This window comes from Ptiloglossa arizonensis, chromosome 1 (genome assembly GCF_051014685.1).
Source record: "Ptiloglossa arizonensis isolate GNS036 chromosome 1, iyPtiAriz1_principal, whole genome shotgun sequence".
Classification (NCBI taxonomy): Eukaryota; Metazoa; Arthropoda; class Insecta; order Hymenoptera; family Colletidae; genus Ptiloglossa; species Ptiloglossa arizonensis.
In genome coordinates this window covers 4,394,807-4,411,368 of record NC_135048.1, presented here as the reverse complement: position 1 = coordinate 4,411,368, position 16,562 = coordinate 4,394,807, and the positions used below count along the sequence as shown (strand labels likewise).

The window sequence follows — 16,562 nt, the reverse complement described above, 5'->3', positions numbered from 1 at the left end:
TAAAAGTGTAGTAAAATTGAATAAAACTGTTTTCATGCGGTTATTATGCTCCTGTTACTCAATGATAAGTTCAGGTCCAATATACTCTATAAAGCTCAACAAAGCGCCCTTTAAGATTACCAGTACACTGTCTTTCGGTTTACTGAATAATTGATCTACCAGTTGAAGTACTTGGGCACTCGTTCATGCGCAAATGATAAGTACTAGTTGGGCTGCTATCTTTATAAAGAATTACGTCAGAACTATAGACAAACATCAACTATCGGCTGGCTACTGCGCTACTGTTTATTCGTATAAGACAGTCTTATTCGTCGCTTGATACGATCCCTAGAATGCCTCCACAGGCTCAAAGTATTCAATTATTCCTGAATAAATCGAAGCCTATTTACATAATAGAATATTAATATTGCCTTTTCTGGTGACTGTTGCCAGTTGGGTTTGCGTAAACGCTACGTAACACCGTCGACAGATTTTTTTCTACAGTGGTCGCAAATTCAATTGGTCGTTCAAGATCACTGGGGAATTAACCCCACTTTAGCCACTCTTGTCCCTTCGCGTAAACCTCTAGGCACACGTCCGATATTTCTCAAATATAGAGGCATGTAACAATACCGGGAGAGAGGAGGTACAGCTCAACAAGTTTAATAAGTTCCCTGAGGTAGGCCCGAGTGTAGAGGAGTGAGTGTTGGATGGAACCCGGCAATTAGTTTATCGCTTGGATCTATAGCCTAGCTAACGAGCGTCATTGACTATTATTTAAAAGAAGTAAAACTGTAGAAGGATTGCAAGGATCTGTCTAAAACTCGGTCCAACGATCTTATTTAACTTGAGCTACAATTTGCCATGTTGTTCATAGTCGAGGAAGTTTGAAACGGTAACTTGTCCAGTTGTCTGGATCTACAGAAATACCCAACTGAAGGTGTTGAACAAGAGACGAAAGGACATATATCCAGGACCAACGCCCTTCGACTGGACAATCGTATAGGTCTGTAGTCTAGCTAGCGTGTCTTATCTGGTACTGTTTAAAAGAAGTAAAACTATGAGGATTTTTACTCGGTTCGGGAATCTTATTTAACTTGAGCTACATTTTGGAAAGTCGCGAAAGTTTAAGCTGTCAATTGGAACTAACGACCCGGTTTCTTAGATCTATATAAAGATACCCAGAACAAGGGGTGAAGAAAAAATATGAAAGAAGAGACATCCAAGACTCTGCTACTGTTTGAAAGAAATAATACTATAAGAGGATTTATAACTCGGCCCAGGAATCTTATTTAACTTGACTTAAAATTTACGACGTCGCAAAAGCTCGAGCTGCCAATTGAGACTGACGGTTTAGTTCCCTAGATGTACAGAAAGATACCCAGAACAAGGGTTAAAGAAAAAAGATGAAAGAAGAGACATCCGAGACTCTGTTACTGTTTAAAAGAAATAATACTACGAGAGGATTTATAACTCGGCCCAGGAATCTTATTTAATCTTATTAAATTCTTATTAAATCTTATTAAAATTTACGACGTCGCAAAAGCTTGAGCTGCCAATTAAGACTGACGGTCTAGTTTCCTGAATGTACAGAAAGATACCCAGAACAAGGGTTAAAGAAAACAGATGAAAGAAGAGACATCCAAGACTCTGTTACTATTTAAAAGAAATAATACTACAAGAAGATTCATAACTCGGCCAGGAATCTTATTCAACTTGACTTAAAATTTACAATGTCGCAAAAGCTTGAGCTGCCAATTGAGACTGACGGTTTTATCAGTCATTATATCTAGTTCCCTAGATGTATAGAAAGCTAGCCAGAAGAAAAGATAAAGAAAACATACGAAAGAAGAGAGATCGAACTCACCATTTCGTCGAGGCTCTTCAGATCGTTGGTGACGATCTGAGGCTGAGGTCCGTATATGAGGCACGGTTCCTCCTGCTGCATGTCTGCGTACTCGTCGTCGCTCTCCTCGTTCCCGCCATTCCCGTGGACGCCATTCGCCGCCTTATTCTCGGCCGCGATCTCCCTGTCGATCTGCCTCTCCATCTGCACGAGCATCGGCGCCAGCATGCCGAATTTCGCGCCCCTTCTGGCCACTTCGAGTAGACAGAGTATGACGTGGCGTTCGTTCTTGCGCATTATCAGGTCGTCGGTCTCGAACAGCAGACACTCGATGATGCCCAGGCTGTTGCGGCACCAACCGATGAAATTGGAGACGTTGTCGCGGGCGAAGAAGGTGCCGGCCTTCGCGTTCGGCAGGAAGGCCACGTCGCTCAGCTGGCTCATCGGCAGCGCCAGCGACGAGGTTATCGAACGTGTCATCGAGATCTTGCGCGCCTGGCGACGCGCCACGTATTCCGCCGCCGACTTGCGTACGTTGTTCGCGTGCTGTAAACAGAAGCGGACGTTGTCTGTTAGCTGGGAGAGTTTACTGTTGTGCGCGGGGACAGTTCGCGATGTGATTGCAGAGAACCTTGGCAAAGACAAAATATTTCAGATTATCTCCCCCGGTGTCGAGGACCCGACTGCCTACAAAGTCGCTGCAACACGAAGCTCGGAACTTGGAACGCCCAGAACTAAGCGAGATTCACGGAAAATGTTACTTGTGATTCGTTACGTCTAATGGACGCCCAAGGCGTACACAAGTGTCACCGGAGACCGAGCAGTTGGCACATCATGGTATTTCTTTAGATCAACCGAGCTCCGTGTTGTGAACAACACGAGGAGAGGGGGTTACGCTATGATTCGAGTGGGTGTTTAGTCTAGAATCCAGCATCTGGTACTTGGCATACTCGGAGCGCCAATTTGGGTTCAACGAATCGGTGTCCCGTTAAATAGAACTCTTTGGTCCACTATTGTAACTTTCAAAGATCAACATGGAAGAACCAAGTCAGAATCAGCGAATTGGTGTCTCGTAAAGTAGGGTGTCTCCCTGTTAACTAACCTTCACAATTAACCTCTAACTTAGTGGTCCACTATCGCAACGCCCAAAGATCAACCTAGATGACTCTTGTGCGTTCAATAGACGCGAATGTTGCACGAATGGAATACTCGGAACGTTCGAGTACATCTCCAACACGAATCCCGATTGCACATCTGACATTCACCGGTTGCAACCAAGTCGAGTGTGACGCGTTCGCTCCCTCTGATTAAAGAGTCAAACAGACACCGATAGCATCTTAACACCCGTGAAGCTAATTGTTCCATTAATAATAACGCCGCGCGTCAGTATCTAATGCGTTTAACATTTACGCGGACGATAAATACCTGGTGAACACGAGCAACGAGGCTCACCGGGCTGCAGCACTTTTATTGTTGACGCCCGCGGCCGCTTAAGTAACCGCGTGATAATTGGATATCGGGATGATGTAAATGAGCGGTGCAGCTACAAGCCGCGCCGTTCGACTGCGCCTAATAACAGGTTCTGTCGCGGTATCTATCGTTTAATATCGTTGTTGAGGACCTGTTATTTCCCGACGTGGCTAACGGCACCCAATTTTTCTCATCAGATTAATTAAAAGCGATACGACAGCGCCGCGAAATTACGCGAGTCAACGCGTCGATCCGTATGCTCCCCGGTCTTTCGTCTAACAAGAATTCATTGAGGCGGATAAGGTCTCTCTTTCTTCTGGCTTCGACCGAGCGCTGGGAATAAGGGCGTCTATTGTTTCTCAGCGAATGGACTGATAAGTATAATTCTGTTTTCTGAGCGTCTCGTTGTGCGAGTATATCGGTCCGAGTTTACGATCGAAGGACAAAGTTTTGACGACTCGACGGTCCCTGATCTAAGACGCGTGAACCCCGAAAAAGCGCTACCCGTTCATAGGGGGCACTGTCTGTCCGTTGCACGTGTTGGTTTTAAACTCAACCTCGCTTGGAAGAAACATTTCTCTTATGATTCGTCCACCTAACCATGAAATTTGATTATTTTTAAAAGATAATTCACACGTTTCTTGGAATTCATTTCACATGGAAATCCTGGTCCGTGATTCATCATGTTTGCCGTTTCATTCAGTACGTTAATCTCGTTTTGATTTATTAGATCGACTTACGCACTTCGAACCCTATCTCGGTAACTTGTGTACACGCACTGTTTACACTGGAATTTGATCAATGGGGCAGTTCTTGCGTTCTGTGCGCTCATAGGACATCTGCCTACTGAAAAGGGAGTGCGGCGCCCTGCATCGAATAATCCCAAACCTGAACAAATATTTCGTCTCGTTTGAAAGGCATTGACGACGTGCTTGGCGAAATTCGGTGTAGTATTTTCAATTGTGCACTGGTAAACAAGGATTCAATTTCAATATCGATACTTATTTTTAATATCGAAAACAATCTCGAGTAACAATTTCAAATTTATAAAGTAAATTAACGAACACGATAAACTTGTTCCTTCGACTGTACGAACGAGAATGTTTTATTCGAAAGGAATTTCAGATATATAATATTATTGAATTATACTTAAGCTGTTTTACTTGAATTACTTATGTACAAGAATTCTATAGATATTACAAAATCTGTTTCCTATTTTCACTCGAGTCGCAAAGTTCGTAGATTATCCAGTTCTGGCAAAAATTTCAACGCTTCTCATTTCTGAATCACCGGTTCGATGCTGGACAAAAAAAAAATATTCCGCCAGAAAGGTCAACGGTGACTATAAATCACTATAAAGTATCCAATGTCACCAGATTTCCATTAACGCTGCGTGTTTGAACTGCACTATGAGTAATCTTACACTCGGTCCACAACGGAACTGGATTTTTATCGACAGATGCGGTTTCGACCGCGACAGAAGGCACTTGTGCCTTTAACAAACGCAGGCTACATACGTGCAGCGGAGCCATTTGTCACAAAATTCTGATCGAAATATTTCGATCGAAAGTTAACCGTTTAATAAATAATCGAAACAAGAGAAACCAAAATACTGTCGAGATTGACACATACGTTGTATAATACTTAGCTAATTGCTCGTAGTAGCTTGTAAAATTTTCATGTTCTTTTTTTCACCGACCAATTCAAGCGTTTACGAGGTCAATGTTACGCGGATTATTGCCTTCTCATCTCACTTTCACTGTACCACATACTCGACGTTCGTGTTTAACGTCATACTACTAAACGCTTCAGTCTTTTGAGTTTCGCGTTTTTACTTCTTCAATATTTATTTTGAAGAATAAAAACACGATGTTATGAGAATTCTTTATTAAGTCGTTGGTTACAAAAACGGATAACTCGAAGATTCGTTATGTTAATTTTGACATTTCGACTACTCGTATTTTAATGAATCTCTAATAACACGTACATTGAAGAAAGAAGATAACGATTATAATATATATTTTTTTAATAAAAGAAACTAGAAAATAATAAAGGAAATTATAAAAAAAAGTGAATTAGAATTCATTCAAATTCAAATAGTCAAATATTTCTTTTAAACATAAGCGATTAATTTCTAGCATTCGTATGAATATTAATACATACATTAAGAGGAACAAAATTGCAACAAAAGAATTTACGTAGAGATGCGTAAAAAAGGAATTAGCACAATACTATAGTATATTAAACGGTTTCTACGAGCAGATACAATGTTACAATAATATGATAAATGAAACGCAGTAAGTAAAACGAAATATTAAAAGAAAATTTTAATTAAAAATTTCATCGTGTAATTTAGGTCGTGTATAATGTAAAACAATTTTTTATCGAGACACCTTCTTTTCGTATTTTTTTTTTTTTTTTCATCGTGTCCTTCGTAAGTTTATTCGATGTTACCAACTGGAAATTAATTTATGCAATAGGTGATAAATGACCAGTTAACGATAGACAGTTTATGGATGTCACTCTATAACGAGTGTACTGTTTGTACGGTTCACGACGCGTATCTGCCACCGCCACTGTTAAGCCAACCAGGCGACTTGATAAAACAGTTAAAGAGGTCAGCTCACAGACGCTGATCGATTGTTCCGTAATTTTTCATTTCCTGTCTCGATACGCTACTATGAGTTTCAACACTCGTCGCTGCGAAGACGTCGCAACCGGTCTTTTAACTGTTCCACGAAACCGATAATAAGACTTCTATTATAAATTTCTCTTTATTACTCATCATTTATTTGAAGAACGATAACATCGATGTTCAAGGAAACATCAAAACTAATTGCCGAACGCTTATCGTACCATCGATTTAAAGAAGCGATTTATATATAGAAATAAAACATTACAATAAAGATTAACGATTGTACGAAATCGGGTTTCCATGCAACAATAAATTTATTTTATCTTGAGGACTATTAACCGCAGTGACTAATACTATGTGTTTACCCCGCTTTTGAGTGAACCGGGACTTTCGATTTTGTTATTCAAAAGCGGCAATTACTGTAAATTACACGTGCCTTCGTCAAAGTTAATTTGTAAACCTGAACTGAACGTATAAAATCAATATTTGCAATTACCAAATTATAATGTATATTATATATATACGACTTTTTTCCGCCTGACTTTTAAATTCTTCGACCTAATTTTAGTTCGACAAGACTTGTGAGTACATATTTAAATTTTTTCTTGTAAAATATATACAACACAATTTTTGGTGTCATCTCTACATAGATAATTATTTATATTGAAGAAATCAGGTATCTTTCTTTAAACCTAACGCGATTCTCGGGTCTTTTTCGACCCATCGTGACCTCGCAATATAACGTTTCCCTATAATGAAAGCTCCTATATTTATTTATGTCCTCTTATTGCGTTACAAAATTAAAAAAAAATAGTTCTGTAAATTTCAGACATTTCTTTCGTTCAATTGTACACTCAATCGAACGAAAGAATGTTTTAGTGCTCAATAAACTTAATTTTATAAATTTTATTATTTACTTTAATCCTATTTTATTGAAAATGCTTCACAGTTAAATACTTCCATCGATATGGATCGAAATATCGCGATCAAAAATTACAAGTTAAATAAATATCGATCGATAGGTACGTCTAATAATTTTTACAAATGTATAAACAATTGTAGAAATCATTTCGAGAAGCTTTAAATGAATGCAAAAAATTTAGAGACACCCTGCAAGAAACGAATATACACATGGTTCGCATTCCGTTTTAATCTTATTTTATTAAAAATGCTTCACAGTTAAATATTTCCATCGATATGGATCGAAATATCGCGATAAAAAATTACAAGTTAAATAAATATCGATCGATAGTACGTTTAATGATTTCTACAAATGTATAAACAATTGTAGAAATCATTTCGAGAGGCGTTAAATGAATGCACAAAATTTAGAGACACCTGGCAAGAAACGAATATACACATGGTTCGCAATCCGTTTCATCGTATCAAGATGGTGGATTGTCCACGGATTCGTGATCGGCGAAAAGGCATCTATAGGTCTCGGTCCAGAAGAGAGACAAACACCGAGCGCCTACTCGATTCCCGATTCGATAGCCGGATCGCCAGCTGCGCGGGCGAAGCGAAACGGTTGGCTCGTTACAGCAGGCCGTTGACACATTCGCCTAATCTCTATATTATCCCCGGGGAGGTATCGAGCCGGGACGGCCGACCGGATGCTGTTAGATAGAATTTTTACGAGTGCGCGAGTCGGCTCGAACCGCTCGCATACCATCGCCTTATGGGTCCCACGTGTGCGCGTGCAGCCGGCCCAATGAAAACGAGATACACCCGTCGACGGGCCCTTAAAACTGTGGACAGAGCTGTCCCAATGATAAAAATATTTTTTACAAATTTCTCCGGCGAAATTCCGGCTGATTGTAACCGAAATCATATTTCTGTATCTATGTGTGTACTTTAGGTCCAATTCGATGACTCGAGATCGAAATTGTTTTTTGTAGGTTAGGTGTCCCGATACATCGTCAGTGTACCTATAACTGGTATTTACATTGTTTCATTTAACAATGGAATAATGTACGACGAATCGTGAATGAAACTATTTTGAAACGAAACTTGGACTTTGTTTTTACGTAACAATGCATAGACCTTGTATACTTGTTTACATTTAATACTTTAAAATAAGTATTAGGAGGTGATTATGCCGTTTGAGCATAGAAACATAGTGTGTATAAGTAGAAAGTATGAGAATTGTAATGTAACAAAGATAGTAATTTTACTATTCATCTTGAATCTGTTACACAAACTGGATTTTTAATATGTAAGAATCATTTCCATTTGAATAACTTCTCAAGTGGCAGTTGTAGGAAGATTGGACTTGGTTGTACGTTTTCGATTAATTAGTAATCGATTCATCGTATTCGAGTACAAAAGAATGTTCATAAATAAATGAAACGTTATGTAATACTCCAATACCGTACGATTTTTAGGTTAAATTACGCGATAGGAAGTCACGCGATAAGCTTAAAGTGGCAGTAATTGAGATATCTATCCTATGGATATATATTAGATTTAGATCTTATAATCAGATTTAGATTAATCTCGGAACTCTAAAACTAAAGTTATGTACTTTGGTATTGCTAATATTTACTTCAAATCCAAGATCCTAAAATGAAAATTATTTCTTGTATAAATTATAATCACATTTCTCGATCGTTTCTCTATTTTTTTTAAATGTGTTTAATTCCCATGTAATAAAAAATACAGTCAATAGCGTAGACTGAATTAATTTTAACCGAACGATTCCAATTGCATTTTTATTATTTTAAAAATAGTAAACGAATTATGAATTGAAACTAAGCCTAAATATGTTTTACACGATTGCTTTATCGTAATTAAAAAAGTACCAGTTCAGGAAAAACAGTGCGTAGTATCGAATTAAACGGAACTCGACGAGTTGTTGTTTCGCAACCTAAATTTAAATATTCACATACTTCGGGGTCTCTCGATGTTTCAACAGCGTGAAACTAGACATTGCAAGAGAAAACGATAAACGATCGCGAAATTGGAATAGGAGATAACTGTTCCACGAAATAATTTCCGTTTGTTCGCGAGTTACCGTTCAAAAATTTCCGAAATCGATCGATCGTTCGACGACCCATTTCCACGCTTGATTATCAATTGTAATCATGGCCGTGGCCGAGAATAGCAATGGTCGTACGACGGCGTTTAATGAGACCGTCCGAAGTTGCAATTATTTCACGAGAATCGAATTTAAGCGATGCTCAGGGTTCGTTCAAAAAGAAATTAATCGTTACGGGGTCAAGAATGAAGGCTCTCGTGGACCGTAGTCGTGCAATTTATTTCAATTAGATCGTTCAGTCGTTTTTGTTGAGTCTCGTCCGCCGAGTTGCAACGGGGTTGGTTTCTCAATATCACTGTTTTAATCCGGATATCGTGATATTAGAATTGGAATTAATATTTTCAAGCGACATTGTGTATTATTTAACCTAAAAAGAAAAAATTGAATGTTTAAGAAATTCATAATTGAACAAATTAATTGGAGAATAAAGTAGAGTCAACGGTTGAAAATCAATTCGTTTTATTTAAATTCGATTCATTGTTGCATCAATATTTAAAGTTCTAAGTTTTTATCGTTTTAGAAGCGAAATAATAGGTCCGAGTCAATCGAACGATGAACATTTTAATCTTGAATTTAAAAATTAACAGAATTCTTCATTTAATATTAGAGATTTAATTCTGAGAAGTTCATTACAAAGAACAGAATCGTCATTTTGTAATTGTCGAACGACACTAAGAAAATATCGAACGAATCTAATATTTATTCGAAATCTGACGAACCGACTTGCATTACCAATTTAATACACATTATAAGAATTCAGTGTATCATTAATAAAGTTATATTTTTCTTCTTCGTTATTCAATTCCCATATCGAACTTGTGATACGTTTCTTTCTTTTTTTCAATCATTTTTAAACGCGTCGAACATAATCTGACAGCGACCAAGTGTATTTTAGAGTGGGACACAGATGAAACGAAGATGTATTTGCGAAAGTGTACGTTACAGCAATTGGCAATTCCAACGTGTACGAAATTGGAAACGAGAGAGAGACATCGATAAAGGTACAGCTGAAATGGGATATAACTGTTCCTGAAATTAGCTTTCTCTCAGCTATTTACACGTACTCGGCCCGCTCGTGTACGTTACTGCAAAGCAGATAATTCGAGGCGCCGAGAATCGTTAACGTATCAATAACGATTATATTTCAGGTTAAGTTTAAATTCAGCTGCACCTCTTTTACACTCTTTATCTTCGGGTACTGCGTTTACCGCAATAAACAAATATTTACCTTTTATGCAACGCGGAGCAAACTCCGTGTATTGAAGATGTTAAATAAAAAGTTTAGAGACCTATTTATAGTGCATCGATTTCAATTCTTTGTACCGCGTGTCGCGAAACGTATCTTTTCTGCTCTTTTCGTAATAACTTTACAATTTTTCGTAAAAGTGTATCAAGAAGTGTTTTCAATTAATTCGTCATCACTGACCAGAAACGTCGAACTAAAATTTCGGTATGGAACTATTATTTACTCTTATATTTTTCTGAAATAAATTCCAAAATTTCTCCTGATATCTTCAAATTCGTTGTTTATTTTACTTAGCAAATACAAGATGTGTTACTTGATTTTGTTTAACTTGTACTGTCGAGATTTCCAGCTAATCCATATCATTTGGGTGATTTATTAACCCTGCAAAATTTTAAACAAGCAATATTTTCCATGTTCTTTGAAAGAATTTAAGGTTTTGAAATATTAATTAATGATTCAGAAAATTATACGTACGCACGTAATTCAAATTTTATTTTCTCAATTTTGAAAACGTCTAATACAAAGATATAAGTACAAAGGAATTTCTTATTTGTAAATTTAATAACGATAATTCGATTAAACACAATTCATTTATTTGAATGTATTTAATTTCGCGTAAATTAAATTTACAAATAAGAAATTCCTTTCTACTTACATCTTTGTATTAGACGCTTTCAAAATTGAGAAAATAAAATTTGAATTACGCGCGTACGTATAATTTTCCGAATCATTAATTAATATTTCAAAACCTTAAATTCTTTCGAAGAACATGGAAAATATTGCTTGTTTAAAATTTTGCAGGGATAATATCTGAAGTGTTTTGATACGCTTATAGTTTTCCACTTTGCATAAAATTTCACTTCGAAGAGAACGGTTGGAAGAAATAAGTCAGACACGTGAACATGGCAACAATTAACATGTTACGAACCGTTACGTACTACTATATCTTTTCATATGCAAAATCTGCATCCCGTTGACGTATTGCTACGCCTTTGCCCGAGCGAAATCTACGATCCGCTGACGTAGTGCTACGTCTTTTGACATGCAAAAACCGCGAGCTGTTAACAACCACGCTCATTCAATTGCAAATATTTGCATAACGTTTTCTCGCCGGAGCTCGACAAAAGCAGAATTTTATCCGGGAAAAATATCGACGGAAAATAATTTTACACAGGCTGGAATAACTCTAGATTTCTTATTCGCTGGAAATCATAATCGAGGAATTTCATTGGCTCGTGAATTGTGCCGTGATACAAAAATAATTATCAATTTTAATTATAATTCAATAAATACAAGAAACATCATTTCTTCCCATACCTGAACTTCTCCCCCTTTGCTAGAATTAATGTTCTTAACTTTCTGTATTTTTAAGAATTCTTTATACAATCTGTATCTGTATATAAAGAAGATATATCACTATCGTTAAATAAATTACCCAACATTTTCAGTTATACAAATAAACAAGGCTCTGTTTCTCACCCCCCAAAATAAAAGAAAAAACATTCGGTTTCGTATCTTGGTTAGTATTGCTTTTATCAAAAATTTGTACAGGGCGAAAAAACGTCGAAATTTAATTTCCAAAAACTTTTGTAATATACATGTTTGCTGCAAGAGCAACCATAAGAGAGATAAAGTACACAGATTTAAAATTGACGTAACCTGTCTTGATCTCCCCCAGATTTTAAGTCGAGCTAGAATAAATATATTTCCAAGTAAAAAGTACCCTTTCCTCTTTCGTGGTGACGCAGCTAATGTTTACATTTCCTATTATATTTTTCTCCTCTCTGTAACTATATTTCCAGAATCTATATTCCGTTACGGTGTAATAAAAATAGATAAAGAAGAAAAAAAACAAGTGTGAGCGTTTAAATAACGCAATTAAGAAGTTGGGGGCAAGAGAGACGAAGAAAGGAGTTCTAAGATGAGAGTCACTGCCCGAAAAGAGGAAGAGATGCGTGCAAAAGAGTCGAGAAGTGCCGCATATGGTAATATGCACGGCAGATGAGAGTTTGACGGCAGGATGTCACATTATGTGGCCTCTGACCCCCTCGTGTCGTCTCCGCGACTACCGTGGGCAAATGCGCTTAATGAAAATGGCTGCTGCACATTCAACATCGTAAATTAGAGCGGCTTCGGAGCACTCGCAGGGGACAACGTCGTTAACCGTAATGCCACGCGGAGAAAAGCGTAACGCAACGCAGTTTGTTTTATTTATCTCCCGCCAGCTGCTTCCATGATGCGATTCGTGGGAGCGCGATCTTCTCGAACGCTTTCTTGTTTTCCTTTTTCGGCGTTTTGTTTTTCTTCCCGCGCCGATCTTTCAGAGATTTACGCTCCGTACAGGGTGTTCCAAAGAAAATAATTTTCAATTTATGAGATGGTTAACCCCTTTTGTACCCTGAATCTCTGACCGAGATATTTTAGTAACATACATGGATCCAGATTGTACTGTGAAATAAAAAGAGGAAAATTTGGTGTACACTTCTCACAGTCGAACGTAGTCTGGATTGGTTTTGTTTAGAACGTAACGAATCTTGTGTCTACAGTGTTGTTGGATTGCGATCTATAGTATACTTGAGCAAAGTAGAATCACAAGATCAAGGAGAAGTCTGATGAACTATTAATTTATCACGTGGACAAAAGACACTGCAGCTTCAACGTTGGTGTCAGAGACAGGGGGATTGAGATCCGAAGTTAGTGGAATCAGACACACACCGGCAATTAGTGATCGATACACCAAAGTCCTTCTTAAAGTCTTTAAGTACTTTCACCAAAGGCTTACTAGTATACGTCATCTCGATGCTCTTAAATATCTTCTTCGGAATCTGAAAGTGTTCAACTCGAAGCCTTTAGGTGGCTCTATTAAAGTCTTTAGATATCCTTCTCAAAGTCTTTAAATGTCCTGTACAAAAGCTCTAGATGTCTTCAATATATTTAAACATCCTTCTCAAAGTCTCTAAATATCCTATACAAAGTCTCTAGATGTCCTCAATATATTTAGATATCCTTCTCAAAGTTTCTAGATGTCCTATACAAAATCTCTAGATGTCTTCAATATATTTAGATATCCTTCTCAAAGTCTCTAGATGTCCTATACAAAATCTCTAGATGTCTTCAATATATTTAGATATCCTTTTCAAAGTCTCTAGAGGTCCTATACAAAATCTCTAGGTGTCCTCAATATATTTCAATATCCTTTTCAAAGTCTCTAAATGTCCCATACAAAGTCTCTAGATGTCCTCAATATATTTAAATATCCTTCTCAAAGTCTCTAGATGTCCTCAATATATTTAGATATCCTTTGCAAAGTCTCTAGATGTCCTATACAAAGACTCTAGATGTCCTCAATATATTTAGATATCCTTCTCAAAGTCTCTAGAGGTCCTATATAAAATCTCTAGGTGTCCTCAATATATTTCAATATCCTTTTCAAAGTCTCTAAATGTCTTAGACAAAGTCTCTAGATGTCCTCAATATATTTAAATATCCTTCTCAAAGTCTCTAGATGCCCTATACAAAATCTCTAGATGTCCTCAATACATTTAGATATTCTTTGCAAAGTCTCTAGATGTCCTCAATATATTTAGATATCCTTCTCAAAGTCTCTAGAGGTCCTATACAAAGTCTCTAGATATCCTCAATATATTTAAATATCCTTCTCAAAGTCTCTAGATGTCCTATAAAAAGTCTCTAGATGTCCTCAATATATTTAGATATCCTTCTCAAAGTCTCTAGATGCCCTATACAAAATCTCTAGATGTCCTCAATATATTTAATCATACTTCTCAAAGTCTCTAGATGTCCTCCTCGAGGTTTTTAAATACCCCGACCGAAATATTTAAACGTCCTCGCGAAATTCTCTAAATGCCTTCACCAAGTACTTCAGAAAGCACCAAACTCTTGAAGCGTCATCCATTATAACCAAATCAGGAAAATGTACATATTTTCCCCATGAATCTTACCTTTCCAAAGGTGAAGAGAATCAAGGAAAATCGAACGCCTTAGCCTTAGTCTTCCACGAATTATTCCAAATCCTGGCCAGAGGCGACGATCGCAATTCTAACAATGAAATTTCTTACGTGACAGAAGGCACTACTTGTGAATCATTCCGATTTCACACTCGCCACGCGATTCTTGTTAAAGGGCTGCGCGCGTGACTGCGTTGAACAGTACGTACGTGGCTTGGAAGAATTGCCAGCGAACGATGATATGCGTAAGATGCCACGAGGAGAACCTGTTCTGTTTTTGTTGTCTGTTGTATGGTAAACGAGATGCACGCGACGTACGTAATTACTCGAGGGTACAATAGCCGAAGGCAAGCGGCGTTTTCACGATGGGAAAGGGAGAGTCGGAAAAGCGACGGTTCTAGGAATTAGAGAACGGCCAAACGTTCTCGCGTGAATAAAAAATGTTCGATCGCTGGCAAATGGTTAAACGGTGACCACAAAATTGCCAACTTTTCCTTCTTACCAAGTGGCAAAGTTTCGATCGATCACCTCTTGTGAAACCACTCCGTTAAAATTCCAAATTAACACATCGTGACAGATTATTCTGTCTTAACCTGTCGGAATGACAAGCCGAGAGACATATATACGATCGATTTATACGGATTGAAAAGAAGCTTCAGGTAAGGGTGACAACGGTGGGGATAATTTTGTGACTACTTGAAGGATAGAAAATGCGACGATTTGAAAACCAGTAGTGTATCGTACCCAATGCGTAGCGTACACAAATATATGAAATATCAAAGTCGATCCAATATGCCAAATACGTTACAAATACTTTCTTCGTACAAAATGCAAGCCAACGATCTGTGATTTAAAAAAATTAATCGAAACGGACGACACTTCCCATTCCAAAGGCACATGGTCGGTAACCAGGCTTTTACGAGAAATAACTTTCTAAAGTAACCTTTTAAATAACTGTGATTAACAACGGTTTCGTATCGACGAGCGTAACCGTTTCTATGAATGCGTTCGTTCGACGTTGAACTGCATTTCATTGCGGCACAATTATTGCATTTTATACAACCATTACGTTTTCCTTCCGCCGTTATCTCGATACACTGATCCAACAAGACCCCGATACACTATCTCCGGTAAGTACGTAGTCATTAATTGCAGCACAGATTATTTTGTCTCGCAATTGTGTTCTCAATTACTTAATAGACCCCAGATGTCGATTACTATGACAGCCGATACGGTGGGAAAACTGCCTTCGAGCGGATAAACGTGGCAATATATCGCGGCGGAACCAATACCAGACAAATAGATATTTACGGTACGATTGGGGAACCACGTTCGACTCGATGTTTCGATGAAAACGCGAGATAGTGTCTGTCGAAGAAAACTACAAAGAATCACGAGTCTGGGGATAAGGTTTCGTTATGATAACAACGATAGTAACGTCTTTATTACGCTAGAAAAAGTGTATATGTACAGAATGACGTAAAAGCCTTTAGAGATACCCTTTACAAAGACTTTAGATATCGTTCGAGCTCTTTGAACGTCTTTGTCGAATACGTTAGGTGATCTCACCAATCTTTAAATGTGACTGACGTCTTTAGATGTCCTTATCGGTCTTTCAGATATCTTCACCGTATTCTTTAAGTGTGCTCACCGAACTCTTTAGATGCCCTCATCAATCTTTACATGTTGCAACCGTGTTCTTCGGACGCCTTCCTTAAATACCTTAAGTGTCCTCATCAAAGTCTTCAGACGTGACAGTAATATCTTTAGATGTCCCTATTAACGTCTTTAGACATCTTCATCGCAGTCTTTGAACGTCCTCGCTAAAGTCTGTGAACGTCGTCACCAACTTAGACGTGTGGTCAACGTCGTGTAGATACGTGGATGTCCCTACCAAAGTTCTCGGACATCTTCAACGCGAGTTTTAGACGTCTTCTCTCGAATCTTCAGATTTTCTCATCAAAGTTTTTAAACGTTTTCGCCAAAGTTCGTATCATGTTCTTTGCACAGAAAATCCTAACCTTTCAAGTTCAACTCATAGAGACAAATTGAAGAAAAATTCACAAAAATGGAGAATAAACCGTTGGTCGACTAGTGATAGATTTTTAAGTTGTTTAACTTTACTGCGATCATTTATTCGGTACGCTTTACTTTATCTTAACAATAATAATAACACGAACTCTAATCAGATACAATGTTTCGAGTATTATGATTCAGACTGAAACAAACAGTAGATTACAGGAGTAAATATTGTTTTCCAATTTTTGTCTTTGGAAGATTGGAAAACTCGGAACAATAATTCTAGAAGCTTCCGTTTAAGATTTCATTGAAAATTTTCATTCAAATATTAACCATTGTATGGAAATTGTATTCTAATAGCG

The 16,562-nt window shown here is 37.7% G+C and overlaps 1 protein-coding gene across 1 annotated transcript in view; it reads right to left on the bottom strand.

Moving 5' to 3' along the window:
- Positions 1-16,562, bottom strand: part of LOC143145138 (GAS2-like protein pickled eggs) — a 117,347-nt gene that overhangs the window by 65,804 nt on the left and 34,981 nt on the right. Inside the window, exon 3 of the mRNA XM_076308198.1 lies at positions 1,847-2,371. Within this exon, the coding sequence (XP_076164313.1) occupies positions 1,847-2,371 (525 nt within the window). The remainder of the gene's footprint in view (positions 1-1,846; positions 2,372-16,562) is intronic.